We start from the raw sequence: 22,375 nt of genomic DNA on the forward strand, positions 1-22,375 counted from the left end.
CCTTCATGCCTTCAGCCTATGATTTCTGCCTCCTTAATAGTACTAGGAATAAAGGGCATGCTTCCATCCTCCTGGGGCAAAAGATCATTGCATAGGAAAATATTGCTCCAGAGATGGAGCTTAAAACTCTGGTGTCTGATGCCATAGAATCACTCTTCAAATTTGTGCTCTATCTTCTTCATTCATTTTCTTTCAAGTATAGTTCTTAGGTGTTTGCATCACACACACACAGACACATATATACACAGCTCCGTACCTGTAGTCATATGTCTCGGAATCACTTGTGAAAAGTGTGTAAAGTACATAAAAGCTCCAGAGAAAACCAAAGTTAAGCCTCTTGTCTGTTTAACCTCTTTAATCTCTCACCACCAGTTTCTTTCCAGTGAGCTTTGCACCCCTAAACAGGACCAAGCGTGACAACTATTTTGCAGGGATTTCTTTCAGTACTCTTTTTATTTTTTAGTACCCATTTTAACACTGGATCTTCTTTTTTATCTAAAATTTTTTTAAAAAGAAAGAATGAGAGGAATAGTAAAACAAGGTTGGTAGAAACTCATGGAAAAGGGAAATTATATAAGTCTCTAAATGATACAAAAACAAAAGGGGAACCTGCCATGTTGGCTTGTGGTTGTTTATCCCCATGAAAATGCCCACTGTGATTCTTTAGGATTGGCTTTCTTTGGGTTGGAATGCCCCTGTGGAGTGCAAGATGACTCGGAAATACAGTCCTAGTGGCCCTGATAAGCTGGCATGGCTGAGAGGCTGAACACAGTTATTGGAACCTCAGTGCCGCCAAGATCGTTTTTCCCCAGTAGGTTGGGAGTAACCATCCTTTCTTTCTGCATTCTGCTTCTTCCATCACCTGCATTCTCTTGAAGTCTGGAGGTGGGAGTGGAAAGGGACAGGATTTAAATGAGACAGAAAATGAAAGGGATGATGGAATGAGAGGGAAGACAAGCATTCTTTCTTTTAAAAAAAGAATCAGATTTATTGAGGTATAATTGGCACCCAATAAAATTCCCCATTTTAAACTGTACTGTTCTGTGTGTGTTAACAAATATATATAGTCTTGCAGTCTTGAGACCACAAGCAAGATGTGAAACAGTTTCGTCACTCCCCCCATCTCATTTTTTACAGGTACTCCCTTCCCCCCTCTCCGTCCCTGGCAAATACCGATCTGTTTTTCACTCTTATTGTTTTGCCCTTTCTGAAATGTCATGTGAATGGACGCATACAGTATATAATCTTTTGTTTCTGGCTTTTGCCATAATGCATTTGAGATCCATCCGCATTCTTTATGTCTTAGTAGTTAGTTCCATGAATGCCTTTTAAAGAACCTTTCAAACAATGGTCCCTATTGTATAGACCAGAATTCTAAACCTTCCATAATGTATTAATCACACATCTTACAAGCCCGAAGTGCGTTCTGAGCTTGCTTTGGCTTTGAAGGTGGGCAGCTCCTACCTTCCCACCTAGTAGTCTCTGAAGCTGCTGAAACAGGAAGTAAAAACCACAGCAAAGAGTGAGTCTTATTTTGTTCTATTAATTAGGACTCTTTGGTTGCAAGTAATGGAAGTCAGCTTGAACTAGATTAAGCAAAATTGTAAGGCTGCTGTTATAACACTGCAGGTATGGCTCAGATCTCAAACACATCAAGGACAACTGGGCTTCCAGGGCAAGCCCAGGAGTTAGAACCAGAAATGGGAAGCAGGGCTCAATTCTTCCTCTCATCTCTGTCTCATTGCTCGAAGGCTACATTCACCTCCCTCCTACAGACGGGCTTGCTCCACATTCTCATCAGCATGATAGACTGTGGTTCCCCCAAAGTCAAATGGCACTGTTCAGGCCAGTTCCAAATTTCCAGGGAATAATCAGTCATCCTTCTGTAGTCCAGTCCACATTGAATGTGTATGTGTATGACTGGAGGGAGGATTGGGCCATAGAGTCATGTAACACAAACATTGCAAACATTGTTAATGGTGTTATTGGCATCCACTCACATGAACTGGCCAGGGGTTGGGGAGAGGATTCACAGGGAAGAGGAAATCATTGAGAACTAGTCAGAGACAGTGAAAGATTCCTTTCCATTCTCCAACTTAACCATTAGCCTTCAATATATTACTAACCTGTCTTGGCCTGACAGCTGATTTTTCAACATTTTATATATTCTATTTAGAAAAATAGAAAACAAAAAAAATGGAAACATTGTTATAATGAGATCGAAGAATATACAGTAGTTTTACCTGCATCTTGCTATGTTAATCTTTATGTGGTCATTTCTATTTACTGTATGAATAGTATATTACTGTAGTGGTTTGATCCAAATTCTTATATGCATATAATCTGAAAATATTTTTAATCCTTGTCTTTTTAAAGACCAATTTAATGATTGTACTTTCTCATTCCTTTCTTGGGGACTTCTTTCAGGAAAGGTTACTTTTACCTGAAAATTAGTGACCAGCAGTTCTTCTCTGAGCCACAGCTGATCAACATACAAGCATTTTCAACACAGGTAAGAAAATGCCACACAATTAATAATTTCACATGCCTACTGATTCTGAAGCACAAATAAAGATTTTCTGTAGTTTTAGCAAAAATGATTGAGCTGAATTAATCGTGTCTCAGTTTCCTCATGAGATGTCACTGGAGTAGTTTTTAGTACTGTGGGTCATAACAGCAACAAACAATTACTGATATAGCCATAGTACTCTTATGTTTCTCATGTAATCCTTTTGCCAGCCCTGTGAGGTATTATTATCTCCAATTCACAGATGAGGAAACTAAGTCTCAGGGAGGTTCAGTAACTTGTCTATGGTGATATAGCTGACAGAGAGCTGAGATTTGTGCCCAGTGAATCTGGTTACACAGTCTGTGTTCTTGACTATTACATTGTACCTTACTTTACTATACTGAATCTCATACTAGCCCTTCAGAATAATTTGAAGCTGTACTAGTTGTTAAGACTTCCGTATTCATAGGTGAATAGGTTTGTTTTGTCTAAATATTTCTCTTTCAGGGATATGGAATTTTGTTTACCTATTTTGCCTATCTATCATGTAGCTGAACTGCATTTAACTCAGTTTGCAGTAGTTAGAGGATCTTATCAAGGATCTATTTAAATGAAGTGCCAGTGTGGTCATCAGCCAAACATAAGTCTGAGGAAATCATGGTAGTTGCTATAAAATTCAGTGTGATGGCTGTTCTGCTCTCATCACTCATCTCCATCAAGCTGTACTTATGTGTCCTGAATACAAATCATGGTAGATGCTCTGAGTACCTGGGCTTGAAGGATTGAACAGCTGAAATGTGCAAAGGGAAGAGGAAGATCAATGTATTCTTAAGTGGTGAACAGTAGGAGACTGGGAACCCAGACTGGTTCCCCCAGCATGGGGGAACCCAGATTACCTAAACATTAGATCTTGGTAGTGTGTCAGTCTTGGTTCAAGGAAGGATATGAGATCATTGTTTTTTTTTCTTTTTTTTTTTTTAACATCTTTATTGGGGTATAATTGCTTTACAATGGTGTGTTAGTTTCTGCCCCATAACAAAGTGAATCAGTTATACATATACATATGTTCCCATATGTCTTCCCTCTTGCGTCTCCCTCCCTCCCATCCTCCCTATCCCACCCCTCCAGGCTGCCACAAAGCACCGAGCCAATATCCCTGTGCCATGCGTCTGCTGCTCACTAGCTATCTACTTTACTACGTTTGTTAGTGTGTATATGTCCATGACTCTCTCTCGCCCTGTCACAGCTCACCCTTCCCCTCCCCATATCCTGAAGTCCGTTCTCCAGTAGGTCTGCGTCTTTATTCCTGTCTTACCCCTAGGTTCTTCATGACATTTTTTTTTTTCTTAAATTCCATATATATGTGTTAGCATACGGTATTTGTCTTTTGCTTTCTGACTTACTTCACTCTATATGACAGACTCTAGGTCTATCCATCTCATTACAAATAGCTCAATTTCGTTTCTTTTTAAGGCTGAGTAATATTCCATTGTATATATGTGCCACATCTTCTTTTTTTTTTTTTTTTTTTTTTAAACATCTTTATTGGGGTATAATTGCTTTACAATGGTGTGTTAGTTTCTGATTCACAACAAAGTGAATCAGCTATACATATACATATGTTCCCATATGTCTTCCCTCTTGCGTCTCCCTCCCTCCCACTCTCCCCTTCCCACCCTTCCAGGCTGTCACAAAGCACCGAGCTAATATCCCTGTGCCTTGCGGCTGCTTCCCCCCAGCTATCTACCTTACTACGTTTGTTAGTGTGTATATGTCCATGACTCTCTCTCGCCCTGTCAAAACTCACCCTTCCCCCTCCCCATATCCTGAAGTCCGTTCTCCAGTAGGTCTGCGTCTTTATTCCTATCTTACCCCTAGGTTCTTCATGACATTTTTTTCCCTTAAATTCCATATATATGTGTTAGCATACGGTATTTGTCTTTTTCTTTCTGACTTACTTCACTCTGTATGACAGATTCTAGGTCTATCCATCTCATTACAAATAGCTCAATTTCATTTCTTTTTAAGGCTGAGTAATATTCCATTGTGTATATGTGCCACATCTTCTTTATCCATTCATCCGATGATGGGCGCTTAGGTTGTTTCCATGTCCTGGCTATTGTAAATAGAGCTGCAATGAACATTTTGGTACGTGACTCTTCTTGAATTATGGTTTTCTCAGGGTATATGCCCAGTAGTGGGATTGCTGGGTCATATGGTAATTCTATTTGTAGTTTTTTAAGGAACCTCCATACTGTTCTCCATAGGGGCTGAACCAATTGACATTCCCACCAGCAGTGCAAGAGTGTCCTCTTTTCTCCACACCCTCTCCAGCATTTATTATTTCTAGATTTTTTGATGATGGCCATTCTGACTGGTGTGAGAAGATATCTCATTGTAGTTTTGATTTGCATTTCTCTAATGATTAATGATGTTGAGCATTCTTTCATGTGTTTGTTGGCATTCTGTATATCTTCTTTGGAGAAATGTTTATTTAGGTCTTCTGCCCATTTTTGGATGGGGTTGTTTGTTTTTTTGTTATTGAGCTGCATGAGCTGCTTGTAAATTTTGGAGATTAATCCTTTGTCAGTTGCTTCATTTGCAAATATTCTCTCCCATTCTGAGGGTTGTCTTTTGGTCTTGTTTATGGTTTCCTTTGCTGTGCAAAAGCTTTGAAGTTTCATTAGGTCCCATTTGTTTATTTTTGCTTTTATTTCCATTACTCTAGGAGGTGGGTCAGAAAGCATCTTGCTGTGATTTATGTCATAGAGTGTTCTGCCTATGTTTTCCTCTAAGAGTTTGATAGTTTCTGGCCTTACATTTAGGTCTTTAATCCATTTTGAGCTTATTTTTGTGTATGGTGTTATGGAGTGATCTAATCTCATACTTTTACATGTACCTGTCCAGTTTTCCCAGCACCATTTATTGAAGAGGCTGTCCTTTCTCCACTGTACATTCCTACCACCTTTATCAAAGATAAGGTGTCCATATGTGCGTGGGTTTATCTCTGGGCTGTCTATCCTGTTCCATTGATCTATCTTTCTGTTTTTGTGCCAGTACCATACTGTCTTGATTACTGTAGCTTTGTAGTATAGTCTGAAGTCAGGGAGCCTGATTCCTCCAGCTCCTTTTTTCATTCTCAAGATTGCTTTGGCTATTCGAGGTCTTTTGTGTTTCCATACAAATTGTGAAATTTTTTGTTCTAGTTCTGTGAAAAATGCCAGTGGTAGTGTGATAGGGATTGTATTGAATCTATAGATTGCTTTGGGTAGTAGAGTCATTTTCACAACGTTGATTCTTCCAATCCAAGAACATGGTATATCTCTCCATCTATTTGTATCATCTTTAATTTCTTTCATCAGTGTCTTATAATTTTCTGCATACAGGTCTTTTGTCTCCTTAGGTAGGTTTATTCCTAGATATTTTATTCTTTTTGTTGCAATGGTAAATGGGAGTGTTTTCTTGATTTCACTTTCAGATTTTTCATCATTAGTATATAGGAATGCCAGAGATTTCTGTGCATTAATTTTGTATCCTGCTACTTTACCAAATTCATTGATTAGCTCTAGTAGTTTTCTGGTAGCATCTTTAGGATTCTCTATGTATAGTATCATGTCATCTGCAAACAGTGACAGCTTTACTTCTTCTTTTACAATTTGGATTCCTTTTATTTCCTTTTCTTCTCTGATTGCTGTGGCTAAAACTTCCAAAACTATGTTGAATAAGAGTGGTGAGAGTGGGCAACCTTGTCTTGTTCCTGATCTTAGTGGAAATGCTTTCAGTTTTTCACCATTGAGGATGATGTTTGCCATGGGCTTGTCATATATGGCCTTTATTATGTTGAGGAAAATTCCCTCTATGCCTACTTTCTGCAGGGTTTTTATCATAAATGGGTGTTGAATTTTGTTGAAAGCTTTCTCTGCATCTATTGAGATGATCATATGGTTTTTCTCCTTCAATTTGTTAATATGGTTTATCACATTGATAGATTTGTGTATATTGAAGAATCCTTGCATTCCTGGAATAAACCCCACTTGATCATGGTGTATGATCCTTTTAATGTGCTGTTGGATTCTGTTTGCTAGTATTTTGTTGAGGATTTTTGCATCTATGTTCATCAGTGATATTGGCCTGTAGTTTTCTTTCTTTGTCACATCCTTGTCTGGTTTTGGTATCAAGGTGATGGTGGCCTCGTAGAAGGAATTTGGGAGTGTTCCTCCCTCTGCTATATTTTGGAAGAGTTTGAGAAGGATAGGTGTTAGCTCTTCTCTAAATGTTTGATAGAATTCGCCTGTGAAGCCATCTGGTCCTGGGCTTTTGTTTGTTGGAAGATTTTAATCACAGTTTCAATTTCAGTGCTTGTGATTGGTCTGTTCATATTTTCTATTTCTTCCTGATTCAGTCTTGGCAGGTTGTGCATTTCTAAGAATTTGTCCATTTCTTCCAGACTGTCCATTTTATTGGCATAGAGTTGCTTGTAGTAATCTCTCATGATCTTTTTTATTTCTGCAGTGTCAGTTGTTACTTCTCCTTTTTCATTTCTAATTCTATCGATTTGAGTCTTCTCCCTTTTTTCTTGATGAGTCTGGCTAGTGGTTTATCTATTTTGTTTATCTTCTCAAAGAACCAGCTTTTAGTTTTATTGATCTTTGCTATCGTTTCGTTCATTTCTTTGTCATTTATTTCTGATCTGATTTTTATGATTTCTTTCCTTCTGCTAGCTTTGGGGTTTTTATGTTCTTCTTTCTCTAATTGCTTGAGGTGCAAGGTTAGGTTGTTTATTCGAGATGTTTCCGGCTTCTTAAGGTAGGACTGTATTGCTATAAACTTCCCCCTTAGACTGCTTTTGCTGCATCCCATAGGTTTTGGGTCGTTGTGTCTCCATTGTCATTTGTTTCTAGGTATTTTTTTATTTCCTCTTTGATTTCTTCAGTGATCACTTCATTATTAAGTAGTGTATTGTTTAGCCTCCATGTATTTGTATTTTTTACAGATCTTTTCCTGTAATTGATATCTAGTCTCATGGCGTTGTGGTCAGAAAAGATACTTGATACAATTTCAATTTTCTTAAATTTACCAAGGCTTGATTTGTGACCCAAGATATGATCTATCCTGGAGAATGTTCCATGGGCACTTGAGAAAAATGTGTATTCTGTTGTTTTTGGATGGAATGTCCTATAAATATCAATTAAGTCCATCTTGTTTAATGTATCATTTAAAGCTTGTGTTTCCTTATTTATTTTCATTTTGGATGATCTGTCCATGGGTGAAAGTGGGGTGTTAAAGTCCCCTACTATGAATGTGTTACTGTCGATTTCCCCTTTTATGGCTGTTAGCATTTGCCTTATGTATTGAGGTGCTCCTATGTTGGGTGCATAAATATTTACAATTGTTATATCTTCTTCTTGGATCGATCCCTTGATCATTATGTAGTGTCCTTCTTTGTCTCTTTTAATAGTCCTTATTTTAAAGTCTATTTTGTCTGATATGAGAATTGCTACTCCAGCTTTCTTTTGGTTTCCATTTGCATGGAATATCTTTTTCCATCCCCTTACTTTCAGTCTGTATGTGTCTCTAGGTCTGAAGTGGGTCTCTTGTAGACAGCATATATAAGGGTCTTGTTTTTGTATCCATTCAGACAATCTGTGTCTTTTGGTGGGAGCATTTAGTCCATTTACATTTAAGGTAATTATCGATATGTATGTTCCTATTCCCATTTACTAAATTGTTTTGGGTTCGTTATTATAGGTCTTTTCCTTCTCTTGTGTTTCTTGTCTAGAGAAGTTCCTTTAGCATTTGTTGTAAAGCTGGTTTGGTGGTGCTGAACTCTCTAAGCTTTTGCTTGTCTGTAAAGGTTTTAATTTCTCCATCAAATCTGAATGAGATCCTTGCTGGGTAGAGTAGTCTTGGTTGCAGGTTTTTCTCCTTCATCACTTTCAATATGTCCTGCCACTCCCTTCTGGCTTGTAGGGTTTCTGCTGAGAGATCAGCTGTTAACCTTATGGGGATTCCCTTGTGTGTTATTTGTTGTTTTTCCCTTGCTGCTTTTAATATGCTTTCTTTGTATTTAATTTTTGATAGTTTGATTAATATGTGTCTTGGCGTATTTCTCCTTGTATTTATCCTGTATGGGACTCTCTGTGCTTCCTAGACTTGATTAACTATTTCCTTTCCCATATTAGGGAAGTTTTCAACTATAATCTCTTCAAATATTTTCTCAGTCCCTTTCTTTTTCTCTTCTTCTTCTGGAACCCCTATAATTTGAATGTTGGTGCATTTAATGTTGTCCCAGAGGTCTCTGAGACTGTCCTCAGTTCTTTTCATTCTTTTTTCTTTATTCTGCTCTGCAGTAGTTATTTCTACTATTTTATCTTCCAGGTCACTTATCCGTTCTTGTGCCTTAGTTATTCTACTATTGATCCCATCTAGAGTACTTTTAATTTCATTTATTGTGTTGTTCATTGTTGCTTGTTTCATCTTTATTTCTTCTAGGTCCTTGTTAACTGTTTCTTGCATTTTGTCCATTCTGTTTCCAAGATTTCGGATCATCCTTACTATCATTATTCTGAATTCTTTTTCAGGTAGACTGCCTATTTCCTCTTCATTTGTTAGGTCTGGTGCATTTTTATCTTGCTCCTTTGTCTGCTGTGTGTTTTTCTGTCTTCTCATTTTGCTTACCTTACTGTGTTTGGGGTCTCCTTTTTGCCGGCTGCAGGTTCGTAGTACCCGCTGTTTTTGATGTCTGTCTCCAGTGGCTAAGGTTGGTTCAGTGGGTTGTGTAGGCTTCCTGGTGGAGGGGACTAGTGCCTGTGTTGTGGTGGATGAGGCTGGATCTTGTCTCTCTAGTGGGCAGGTTCACGTCTGGTGTTTTTTGGGGTGTCTGTGGCCTTATTATGATTTTAGGCAGCCTCTCTGCTAATGGGTGGGGTTGTGTTCCTGTTTTGCTAGTTGTTTGGCATAGGTTGTCCAGCACTGTGGCTTGCTGGTCGTTGAGTGAAGCTGGGTGCTGGTGTTAAGATGGAGGTGTCTGGGAGATTTTCACCACTTAATATTATGTGGAGCTGGGAGGTTCTTGTTGACCAGTGTCCTGAAGTTGGCTCTCCTACCTCAGAGGCAGAGCCCTGACTCCTGGCTGGAGCACCAAGAGCCTTTTATCCACACGGCTCAGAATAAAAGGGAGAAAAAGTAGAGAGAATTAGTAGAAGTATGAGGAAAGAAACAAGGAAAGGAGGGAAGGAAGGAAGGAAGAGAGAAGCAAAGAAGGAAAGAAGGAAAGAAAGGGAGGGAGGGAGGAAGGAAGGAAGGAGAGAAAGAAGGAAAAAAGACAGAAAGAAAGAAGATACAGTAAAAATAAAATAAAGTATAATAAAGTTATTGAATTAAAATATATTTATTTAGAAAAAAAAAGGGACGGATAGAACCTTAGGACAAATGTTGGAAGCAAAGCTATACAGAGAAAATCTTACACAGAAGCGTACACATACACCCTCACAAAAAGAGGTAAAGGGGGAAAAATCATAAATCTTGCTCTCAGAGACCACCTCCTCAATTTGGGGTGATTCGTTGTCTAAAGGAGGGAAGGAAGGAAGGAAGGAAGGAAAGAAAGAAAGAAGGTAAAGTATAATAAAGTTATTAAAATTAATTATTAAGAAAAAAATTTTTAAAAAAACCACGGACGGATAGAACCCTAGGACAAATGGTGGAAGCAAGAGTGTACAGACAAGATCTCACACGGAAGCATACAGGTACACATTCACAAAAAGAGGAAAAGGGAAAAATCATAGATCTCGCTCCTAAATTCCACCTCCTCAATTTGGGATCATTCCTTGTCTATTCAGGTATTCCACAGATGCAGGGTACATCAAGTTGATTGTGGAGCTTTAATCCGCTGCTTCTGAGGCTGCTGGGAGAGATTTTCCTTTCTCTTCTTTGTTCTCACAGCTCACAGGAGCTCAGCTTTGGATTTGGCCCTGCCTCTGCGTGTAGGTCGCTGGAGGGCGTCTGTTTTTTGCTCAGACAGGACGGGGTTAAAGGAGCCGCTGATTCGGAGGCTCTGGCGCACTCAGGCCGGCGGGGCGGGGGGGGGGGAGGGGGGCACTGCGTGCGGGGCGGGCCTGCGGCGGCAGAGGCCATCGTGACGTTGCTCCAGCCTGAGGCCCACCGTGCGTTCTTCCGAGGAAGTTGTCCCTGGATCCCGGGAACCTGGCAGTGGCGGGCTGCACAGGCTCCACGGAAGAGGGGTGTGGAGAGTGACCTGTGCTCGCACACAGGCCCCTTGGTGGCGGCAGCAGCAGCCTTAGCGTCTCCCGCCCGTCTCTGGGGTTCGCGCTTTTAGCCACCGCTCGCGCCCGTCTCTGGGGTTCGCGCTTTTAGCCGCGGCTCGCGACCGTCTCTGGAGTTCCTTTAAGCAGCGCTCTTAAACCCGTCTCCTCGCGCACCAGGAAACAAAGAGGGAAGAAAAAGTCTCTTGCCTCTTCGGCAGGTGCAGGCTTTTCCCCGAACTCCCTCCCGGCTAGTCGTGGTGCACTAACCCCTTCAGGCTATGTTCAAGCTGCCAACCCCAGTCCTCTCCCTGCGCTCTGTCCGAATCCAAAACCCGAGCCTCAGCTCGCAGCCCCGCCCGCCCTGGCGGGTGAGCAGACAAGCCTCTCGGGCTGGTGAGTGCCGGTCAGCACCGATCCTCTGTGCGGGAATCTCCCCGCTTTGCCCTCCGCACCCGCTGCTGGGCACTCCTCCGCGGTACCGAAGCTCCCCCCCTCCGACTCCCGCAGTCTCCGCCCGCGAAGGGGCTTCCTAGTGTGTGGAAACTTTTCCTCCTTCACAGCTCCCTCCCACTGGTGCAGGTGCCGTCCCTATTCTTTTGTCTCTGTTTTTCTTTTGCCCTACCCAGGTACGTGGGGAGTTTCTTGCCTTTTGGGAGGTCTGAGGTCTTCTGTCAGCCTTCAGTAGGTGTTCTGTAGGAGTTGTTCCACGTGTAGATGTATTTCTGGTGTATCTGTGGGGAGGAAGGTGATCTCCGCGTCATACTCTTCCGCCATCTTCAAGGTCCCCCCCGAGATCATTGTTTTTAAAACTGTGGTTTTTGGGGGGATTTCCCTGGTGGTTCGGCAGTTAAGACTCTGTGCTTCCAATGCTGGGGACGTGGCTTTGATCCCTGGTTGGGGAACTGAGATCCCATATGCCACACAGTGCAGCCAAAAACAAACAAACAAAAACTGTTATATATTTTTGGTCCAAAAGCGAAAAGACCATGGACTATGGGATAACTGAGATTTGAACCAGAAGTGGCTGCCAAATGGTATTCACAGCCCAGCTCAGCGATTCTTGATGGCATTCTCACTTCAGTGATGACTGAAGTTGAGGAATGATTAGAAATTGATCCTAAATTAATTTGACCTCAGGGTTGGGCTAAGAGTATGAATTTTGTTTAAATCAAAGCAAAACATATGATCTCTGTAAATATGGGTCAGAGGGCTACCAAGTCTCAGGACTTACTGGCTTGGATGTTTCTCGGTATTTAAGCTCAGATGTTTTGTTTTGATCTTTTTGTTTGTGCTAATATAGTTACTCTAGTTAGGTGAATAAAAGACTTGGGTGGCTTTTGGCAAGTGACTTCCTAATCTGAGATGATGAGCTGCCATGGTTCCCTGATTCTTTCCCCAAATCAGTTGAGTAGATGGTGAAGGCCCATTTTTATTTTATTTATTTTGTCATTTTAACTTTTTAAAAATGGATTTTTAGAAATGAATTTTAACTTATTTTTGTTTCTTTACATTTCTGTGATATTTCAATATGGTTTTGAGCGTCTGTGAGATTTTCTCATGTAAGTTAATTTGATCTTTTTCCATTTATGGATTTTGACCTCTCCTCTTTCAGAATCCGAGGGGCCATTCATTCCCATGTATAGAATCACAGCTTTTGAATTCTCACTCAGGAATCCTGAGGAGTAGCTATCTTCTATAGCTGTTATGTGATTATTATAGAGATGCACTAGCTAGACATTACTTTAATAGATATTGAAATTTCCAGGAGGCCAGGAGGGGTATTGTTAAAGGAAAGCCATTTGGAGTAAAGAAAGGCAGTGTACTGAAAAACCCCTAGATGGTTCAACTTCAAGTGATATTAACAACTAAGATAATGTTTTCTTTGGCTTCTTGCCTTGATTTTTTTGTTTTTTGTTTATTTGTTGGTGTTTTTTTATGTGTGGTTCATTACCTTTTATCTCAATGAAAGAACATTTTATTTGCTTACTGAAGTTGGTGGGAGAGACCTGATAATCCTAAGGAAAACATATTAAAATTTGCCACATGAATTAACAGGTGGTTGCCTTACGCAGACCGTGATCTTATCAGGCTTTATAACCTGAGTTGGGGTGGGCCCGTTGAAGATATGGATGAGACAGCTTGAAAAACTTACTGGGAGGGACCAGAAATAGCAGGAATTCAGAATGCCAAAGTATCTTACTCCAAGTATGTTACTTACTGCAGCTTGCTGTAGCGTAGCCTGGAGTGAAGTGCTCAACTCCCAACACAAATGCCAAATCAAAATTCCGTATCTCTTGTTAGTCCCTCTTGAATGCAGACAACTAATTGAGTTCCCTGACTCACCTCTCAGTTGCAATTCAGGGGATGTAGTGTGAATCATGACAGCAGAGACTTCAGAGATTTGGAAGCAAGCAGCTCACTTTGGTTGCCCCTGATGAATATTATGGTCTGGAAGTGTCTTGAGAAATCTCCAGAACCACAGGTGTGAAGTAACCTCCTTTGCAGTGATTACTATGTTTGACTACACCTCTGACAAATGCTGTGATTATGCAAGAGTTTGGCACTTGGCCGGAGCATCTAGAGTCCCTTAAAAAGCATAGAAATGGCAATCAGGTTGCACACAGCTGGTATCTGGTCCACTCGATTGCCCTCTCTTTTCCTGCGAATGGCTTCTCTTCTCCTCCTTCCCTTCAACTCCACAGGCCCCCTATGTGCTGAGGAATGAGGCTCTCCATATTAGCAGAGGAGAGAGGGGAACCATCACCACTCAGCTGCTTGACATCCGAGATGACGACAACCCACAGGATGTGGTGGTCCAAGTGCTCGATCCTCCACTTCATGGCCAGTTGCTCCAAACGCTTCAGTCGCCTGCAGCCCCTAGCTATCAATTCCGGTTGGATGAGCTCTCCAGGGGCCTTCTCCAGTATGCTCACGATGGCTCGGATAGCACTTCTGATGTCACAGTCTTGCAGGCCAATGATGGACACTCCTTCCAAAATATACTGTTCCGTGTGAGGACTGTGCCCGAGGTAAGTGTCATTCCTAGAGCTACATTTTCCTCGCACCTAGATGTGAAGTTTTGTTGATGATGTTGTATTGCAATGTTCATAAATTTAAGATACCGGTAGTTATTTATTTATTCAAACATTTATTAAGCATCTATTATGGAGCTATTTAGGACATTCAAAGATTAATAGAACACATCACCCAATCTCAGAGGGCAGTGTGTATTTTGTTAGGAGCACCCTTGAGCCGAAAGACCTGTCCCCATGTTCTCTGCCAAAGGAACACTTTTGAAATTTTGTGTTGACTTGCTGCCATAAAAATGCCTCGTTGTTCTCTGACTTTCTGGTCTGCTGCCTGAGCATGGTTGTAAGAATCAAGTGCACCCCTGTTCTTGTCTGCTCTTCTAGAGTACCTCATGTGATGTGAAGCTCACAGTCAGCTTACTGTAATGAATCAAAAAGGATGAGTTCGACCATTCTCCACTGAAGTTGGATGAGAAAACTCTTTTAGTAATCACAGGAGTCCTTGGCCTAGGGGGTAGGAGCCCGGTGAAGAGCAGTGCTTCTCAGCCCGAGTCATCCCCATGCCACCTCCCTGTGTTTTTGCCGTATCCATGAGTGCCTGTCCTACTATTCACTTAATACTCTTCTTTGAATCGACTTACTTTTTTATCATGGCTTCTTCCTAATAAATACTTGTGAAATCCTGGGCTAATTTTATAAAATTCCATCCATGCACAACATAAAATGTCTTTGGATACTACTAATAGGATGGCTATCACATTTTGGGAAATACTGGGCTAGCACATGCTAGTTCTAAGAGACATGTTGAAAAGTATTTTCAAAGCCATCTATTACTTGACGATATTTCACTCCAAGCTCTTTTCTCTGTAGTAGCAAGAACGACTCTCTCTCATGATGGCAGATTGGGAGACATAATTTTTTTTGAACTTTTCATTCCAAATACCAGCACCTACTGAAGTGTCATTGATGATGACCTAGAGAGATTGATTTGCTGAGGACAGTTTAGAAACCACTTGTCATTTTCTCACCAATGATCACTTACAACTTGCAGTTGATCCTCATGAAGGTGAAGAGCTGAATCTAATATGGTCTGCTGGCTGGTTTCTCAGGCTCTGGTCTCATTATGTTCAGCTGCTGGAAACAGTAATGGTGGCATGAGATAGGTGGGAGGAAGCGAAGGCTGATGATGAGATGCAGCTGGCAGATAGCCACCTTGAAGCCTATCTGAATGATCACCCTCTTGCTGTCGCCCTGGAAGATGAGGTTTACTTCTGAAGAGATGAAGTCTAGACAGACACAGAAAGCTTTCTTTTCTTCCTTCTTGGTTTCTCTCCAAAGATTGTTATGGGATTTCAGTGCAACCCTAGCAGCCGCCTTTCCTATCGAGGTTTCAATCTCCATGTTTGGAGCTCAGCGCATCGTATTGTACAACCGGTTTGCGTGCTGTGGCTCAAGATTGAAGGGGTTTTCTAGGATTTTAGCCACTTCAACTACCAAAACACAACAAAGAAAAATAGAATTTTAATTTGTAAACGAGGCATAAGCACAGAACTTGAGAATTCTTAGAGTGCTTACAACTTGGGAGGCGTGTGAGTGTTCTTCCTCCTTCCCCCTTCCTTCCCTCCGTCTCCTGTAGTGCTGTGCTTACCTGTCCATCAGGTGAACTAATGGCTTCTAAACAGTGAATTAGGATAATTAAACTGGTTACCAGAGCCCCAGCAGCCATTAGAATATACTAATAATAAACCTGACGCTCTCATCCTGATAATATTTTACAAATATAGACTACATCTTCTTTTAGGAATTCAGAGTACTTTTTCTCATATCTATTCTACTCGTCTTTACAATGTCTTAGTGAAGAAGGTTAGAATAGAGGCTGTAGAACCTTATTACTTCTAGAGGATATTCTACTATTGGTGAAAGTAATTTTTGTTTGCTTTGTTTTTAACCTTTATTGGGCACTAATGCTTGATGTGAATTATTCCTTTTGATCTTCATGATCATTCCAGGATATTTGTACAATTATTATCTTTAATTTTCCAAAAGAGGAAACTGAAATAAAGGAGGTTTAAAAACATTTACAGAGGTTTAAAAATGTTTATTTCTCATCAAGGTATTTAGTGACGGATCTGTGATTTCAAATCAAGTGTGTTCTGGCTCCGCACACTTAACCAGATGGCTTTTGTTCATTCTAGCTCATTTTTTTTTTCAGCGGTTTGGTCATATATATTCTTATCCCCTTAATGGACAGAATGGAGACAGTAATTTAGTCATTTTCTCAATGTCTTATCCAAGCAGTCTGGACCCCAAGCCTCTCCAAATCTTCCCTGTGGGCTCACCACATCTTGTTACAAACAAAGCTATTTATAATCATAAGTCTACTGGAGCCCAAGAAGAAAAAAAATTGCCTTAACTGTTAATGGCTCCCAGTCGTTGTATAGTCAGCCACGATTGATTTTGTTCTGCTAGCCATTTCTGAAGGTGGCATGTAAGCCCTTACCCTGAAGCTACCTGTGTATTAAATTTGGAGTAACGACAGTTGCTGGCTTATGTCTAGCTGGTGATTTAAATGGAATGACAAAGGGTTTTAGGTCTAATTCCTAGTGAATGGATGTAAAAATGAATCCTAGTGTTGTTCAACATAAAACTTAACCTGGTGAGATAGGTGGAAAGGGACTGAGGGATAGAAAAAGGAAGCTTTGTGAGAGCAGGAACTATTTCAGTGTTGCTGCCTTGAGCCAGGCACATTGCAGAAGTTTAGTACGTTTTTGTTGGATGGATAGATAGATGCGTGGATGCAACAGCTTGAGTTGGGCTGGTGCCTATGTTCCTGCCTTTGAGTTGATCCCTTGCATCAGATTCATCAGCCTACTGGGCACTTCAGCTGATGCTGGGGTGGCCCATCTGAGACTGAGGGTAGGAGCTGGTGGTTCCACTTTTAGTTATCAAGTGCCACATCACTTCCCCCAAATTTATGTTTTTATCCTTGGCCTGGCAGTGAGTAAAATTGACTGCCACCCTCCAGGCTTATACTGAGTTGCTGAGGAGAAGATAGACCCAAGACAGATGTTGAAACATGTTCTGTTGGGGAAGGAGGCAAAAGAATTCAAAAAGATTAAAAGGTAATAAAGAATGCTCTGCTGAACAGGCTTTCATTAACTGGGTGGATTACCAAACCCAAGCCTGCTAGAGATATGATTCTAAAGAAATTCAGAGTCTAATACGGGCTAAAATGTGGGCAGGGAGAAGCCTTGCATGTTGGTGGGTTTCTCTCCGCTGCCGGGCTTTCAAGGAATTTCCTTCTTTTTCATTAATTAAAGCATCTCTGAAAATCATGCCCCTTTTTCTACTTTGGCAATAAATCTGATGATCTTTCTGACCTCACTAGTTGTTGTTTGAGCAGTTATTTTCTGCAACTGGATAATGCTTTGATGTTAAAAGCCCCCAAGTGTCATGCTGTGAACTGGATGGAAAATTCTATTGCTGAGAGCCTTCTCTGGCTGTTTGACCTTGGTAAGGCCTGAGTGCAGCTAAACGCCCTGTTGGGCTTTCCCGCAATTTTCTTAAAACCTGTCCTCCCATGCGTTGTCTTATAGGGACACAGTTTGATTAAAAGGATGTTTGTGAGAGTTATAAATATCAGTGGCATCAACATGTTTATTTCTCTGAATAAGACTCTGCCTGTCTCATAAATAAATAAATCCTCAGCACATATCAAGGTTTCACTTTATTGGACCTGCTGAATTGGTTCAATTTAGCATCTTGTAAGATACACTGTCCGGAGTATACACTCAAAAAGCGTTTGTTGATTACGAAATATGTGTTTGTTTCTTTGTTTATAAAGCAGTTGAGACCTCCATGGAGAGAAGGTTCTGTATCCTTGACCTGAAGCTGCAGTTTCTGAGGCACATATACACACTGGCACACACAAAAACAGTGCAATTATCTCTCCATTGTTCTTCATTCTGGTAAATAGCATCTATCTTTCACCTTACATGTGCCACCCCCCATAATCCTTCCCTAAAATCCACAGTGCCCTCCAAGATTAAATTTTAAAAGCTATGGTATAAATGAGCTGTAACAAGTTAAAGTATTTTTACAGAATAAATAAAATGTGAGGGTTGCTGTTATATCTAATTACAGTCATATTCTATTTAATAAAGTTAAAAGATTTTTGTCTTGAGTATTTTGGCTTGGGGTTGGGGTACACCATCGTATTTGAGCTCATCATTTATGTTCCAATCTTTAATTGGGGAGGGGGGGAGTTTTCATTTTGTTTGTGGGATTTTTCCTCCAAATGATAAGGTCACGCATGGGCCTTTACTTCTGGTTTACAACATTAATATCTTTATTTGTAATCAGTATATGATGACTAAACTTTATAACCAGCATTTCTTTATGCCTATTGTTCTATGAAATTAATTAGTAGAACCATTTAATTTAAAGCACTGTTTTAATTATGCCCCCATAATCCCTTGTTGAGATTTCATTTTCTTCTAATGTGGTACCCTGAAGGATATATAAAACATCCCTTAGGCAGAAGATCCTTCAACTGAAATTATGGCTGATTTCTTGAATTTACAGGGATATATGCAGGAATATATTGTGCAGAAAAAGAACTACGGGCATACTTCGTTTTATTGCACTTTGTGGACACTGTGTTCTTTAGAAATTGAAGGTCTGTGGCAACCCTGCATTGAGCAAGTCTATCAGGGCCATTTTTTTTCCAACAGCATTTGCTCCCTTCATGTCTCTGTGTCACATTTTGGTAATTTTTGCAATATTGCAGACTTTTTAATTATTATATTATGGTGATCAGTGATCTTTGGTGTTACTATTGAAGAAAGATTATGACTTGCTGAAGGCTCAGATGATGGTTAGCATTTTTTGCAATGAATTTTAACTAAGGTATGTACATTGGTTTTTTTAGACATAACGCTATTACACACTTAGTAGACTACAGTAGAATGTAAACATAATTTTTGTATGCACTGGGAAACCAAAAAATTTGTGTGACTTATTTCATTGCGATGTTTGCTTTATTACAGTGGTCTGGAACCAAACCCACAATATCTCCAAGGTGTGCCTGTATAAGGAGATAAAAAAATTGCAAAATGTCAGAACCACAGGGGAAATTAGGTTAAAATTTATTTTGGACATGTTCGCTGTAGAAATGGTGGTGTATAGACTTCTATTCATCTTTTCTTGAATCTTCCCTGACACTCTCCCCAAACAAAGCAACTGATAAAACCATCTTCTTCCTAAGAAGTGGGAAGAATTATACTTCTTTTCCTTAGATAGTTGTCTGTTTTCTTTTTACGTACTGTAAACAAACAATTCAGAAACAGAGGCATATGTATTATTCTGTTATAGGTGTAAATGTTCTTAAAGGCTTGCCTGTAGAGTTTGGGAGAACCATTCTAGGCCCATCGTGATCTCTGTTCTGGGCCACGCTTCTCACACTTCAGCATGACTCCACATCTCCCGGGATCTTGTTAAAACATAAGTGGAAATGCATCAAACTAAAATGCTGTGCCCGAAGGAAGCCGTTAACAAAATGAAAAGGCAACCTACAGAATGGGAGAAAATATTTGAAACCATCTATCTGAAAAGGGGTTAATATCCAAAATATATAAGGAACTCAATAGCCCGCCCGCCCCCCCAAAAAAAAAAGATTACAAAAGGAGCTAAGGACCTGCATAGACATTTTTCAAAAGAAGACAGATGGCCAACAGGTACATGAAAACGTGCTCAACATCACTAATCATCAGGAAAAAGGCAAATCAAAACCACAATGAGATACCGCCTCACATCTGTTAGAATGGGTGCTCTCAAAAAGACAAAAGATAACAAGTGCTGATGAGGGTGTGGAGAAAAGGGAACCTTTATACACTGTTGGCAGGAATGTACATTGGTACGGCCACTATGGAAAACAAGTATGGAGGCTCCTCAAAAAATTAAAAATAGAATTACTGTTTGATCCAGCAATCCCATTTCGGGGTATATGTCCAGAGGAAATGAAGTCAGTGTCTTGAAGAGACATCTGCACTCCCATGTTTATTGCAGGACTATTTACAATAGCCAAGCTATAAAAACAACCTAAGTGACCTAATGAAACTTAAAAGCTTTTTCACAGCAAAGGAAACCGTAAAAAAGATGAAAAGACAACCCTCAGAACGGGAGAAAATATTTGCAAACGAAGCAACTGACAAAGGATTAATCTCCAAAATATACAAGCAGCTCAATATCAAAAAAACAAACACCCCAAGCCAAAAATGGGCAGAAGACCTAAATAGACATTTCTCCAAAGAAGATATACAGATTGCCAACAAACGCATGAAAGAATTCTGAACATCATTAATCATTAGAGAAATGTAAATCAAAACTACAATGAGGTATCACCTCACACCAGTCAGAATGGCCATCATCAAAAAACCTACAGGGTTTCCCTGGTGGCGCAGCATTTGAGAATCTGCCTGCTAATGCAGGGGACACGGGTTCGAGCCCTGGTCTGGGAGGATCCCACATGCCATGGAGCAACTAGGCCCGTGAGCCACAACTACTGAGCCTGCGCGTCTGGAACCTGCGCTCCGCAATAAGAGAGGCCACGATAGTGAGAGGCCCGTGCACCGCAATGAAGAGTGGCCCCCACTTGCCACAACTAGAGAAAACCCTCGCACAGAAATGAGGATGCAGCACAGCAAAAATAAATGAATAAATTAGTAAACTCCTATCCCCAACATCTTCTTAAAAAAAAATCTACAAACAATAAATGCTGGAGAGGGTGTGGAGAAAAGGGAACCCTCTTGCACTGGTGGTGGGAATGTAAATTGATACAGCCACTATGGAGAACAGAATGGAGGTTCCTTAAAACACTAAAAATAGAACCACCATATGACCCAGGAATCCCACCACTGAGCATATGCCCCGAGAAAACCATAATTCAAAAATAGTCATATACCACAATGTTCATTGCACCTCTATTTACAATAGCCAGGACATGGAAGCAACCTAAGTGTCCATCAACAGATGAATGGATAAAGAAGATGTGGCACATACATACAATGGAATATTACTCAGCCATAAAAAGAAACGAAACTGAGTTATTTGTAGTGAGGTGGATGGACCTCGAGTCTGTCATACAGAGTAAAGTAAGTCAGAAAGAGAAAAACAAATACCGTATGCTAACACGTATATATATGGAATCTAAAAAAAAAAAATGGTTCTGATGAACCTAGGGGCAGGACAGGAATAAAGACACAGACATAGAGAATGGACTTGAGGACATGGGGAGGGGGAAGGGTAAGCTGGGACGAAGTGAGAGAGTGGCATGGACATATATACACTACCAAACGTAAAATAGATAGCTAGTGGGAAGCAGCCGCATAGCACAGGGAGGTCAGCTCAGTGCTTTGCCACCACCTAGAGGGGTGGGATAGGGAGGGTGGGAAGGAGATGCAAGAGGGAGGAGATATGGGGATATACGTGTACGTACAGCTGATTAACTTTGTTATACAGCAGAAACTAACACAACATTGTAAAGGAATTATACTCCAAGATGTTAAAAAAACACAAAAACCTAAGTGTCCATCAATGGATGAATGGATAAACAAAATGTGGTTGTATATACAATGGAATATTATTCAGCCTTAAAAAGAAGGAAATCCTGTCATTTGCGACTGCATAGATGAGCCTTTAAAATAAGCTAAGCACAAAGACAAATACTGCACACTCTCACTTATATTTGTAACCTTAAAGAAGCCAGACTCATAAAAGCAGGGTAGAATGGTGGTTGCTGGGTGGAGGGGGGGAAACTGGGAGATATTTGTCAAAGGTACAAAGATCCAGTTTTAAGAGATGAATAATCCTGTAGATCTAACGTATAGCATGGTGATTATACTTAATAATACTGTATTGCATACTTACTAAGAGAGTTGATCTTAAGTGTTTTCACCACACACAAATATCTATAACTATGTGAGGTGGCGGATGGCTTAATTAGTTTGATTGTGGTAGTCATTTCACAATCTATACATATATCAAAACATCATGTTGTACACCTGAAATATATACAATTTTTATTTGTCAAGTATACTTCAGTAAAGCTGGTGAAAAAATTAAAATGCCGATTCTAATGCAGAAGGTCTGATTCAGAAGGTCTGAGAGTCTAAAATTCTAAGAAGCGCCCATATGTTGCTGGTCTCCGAACACTGACTTGCAAGGAGAACTGTCTCCTAAAAATTGACACTTACACAGGAGTTACAGAGAATTGTACTGATAAAGTACAGTCAATATAGAAATGTAGTAGGAGAGGTATCAGGGCACGCTGCTTATTTACTTGCTTGGAATTTGAAAAACCACACTGCCTCATCGGTCCAAGAACGTGGTTGCTGTGTGTGACTGATCTCCATCACATAATCAAACGGGATGGACTGCTGCTATTAGAAAAATTTCTAGCAATGAATCTTCCTGGGTCCAAATGTATTATGTTATATAAAACGGCTGGAGTGAATAGGGCCCTTTCCCCCAGAATTCTGGTAGGTAACATGCAAAGTTCTTGATGTTTTCATAAA

The 22,375-nt window shown here is 40.4% G+C and overlaps 1 protein-coding gene across 2 annotated transcripts in view; it reads left to right on the plus strand.

The window, feature by feature from the left end:
• The window catches only part of FRAS1 (Fraser extracellular matrix complex subunit 1), a 458,507-nt gene that overhangs the window by 293,190 nt on the left and 142,942 nt on the right, over positions 1 to 22,375 (plus strand). For both annotated transcript variants that reach the window (XM_032632916.1, XM_032632915.1), the window contains exons 28-29: positions 2,428 to 2,512; positions 13,476 to 13,802. In XM_032632916.1, coding sequence (XP_032488807.1) covers positions 2,428 to 2,512; positions 13,476 to 13,802 — 412 coding nt within the window. The remainder of the gene's footprint in view (positions 1 to 2,427; positions 2,513 to 13,475; positions 13,803 to 22,375) is intronic.

This window comes from Phocoena sinus, chromosome 5, assembly GCF_008692025.1.
Source record: "Phocoena sinus isolate mPhoSin1 chromosome 5, mPhoSin1.pri, whole genome shotgun sequence".
NCBI lineage: Eukaryota > Metazoa > Chordata > Mammalia > Artiodactyla > Phocoenidae > Phocoena > Phocoena sinus.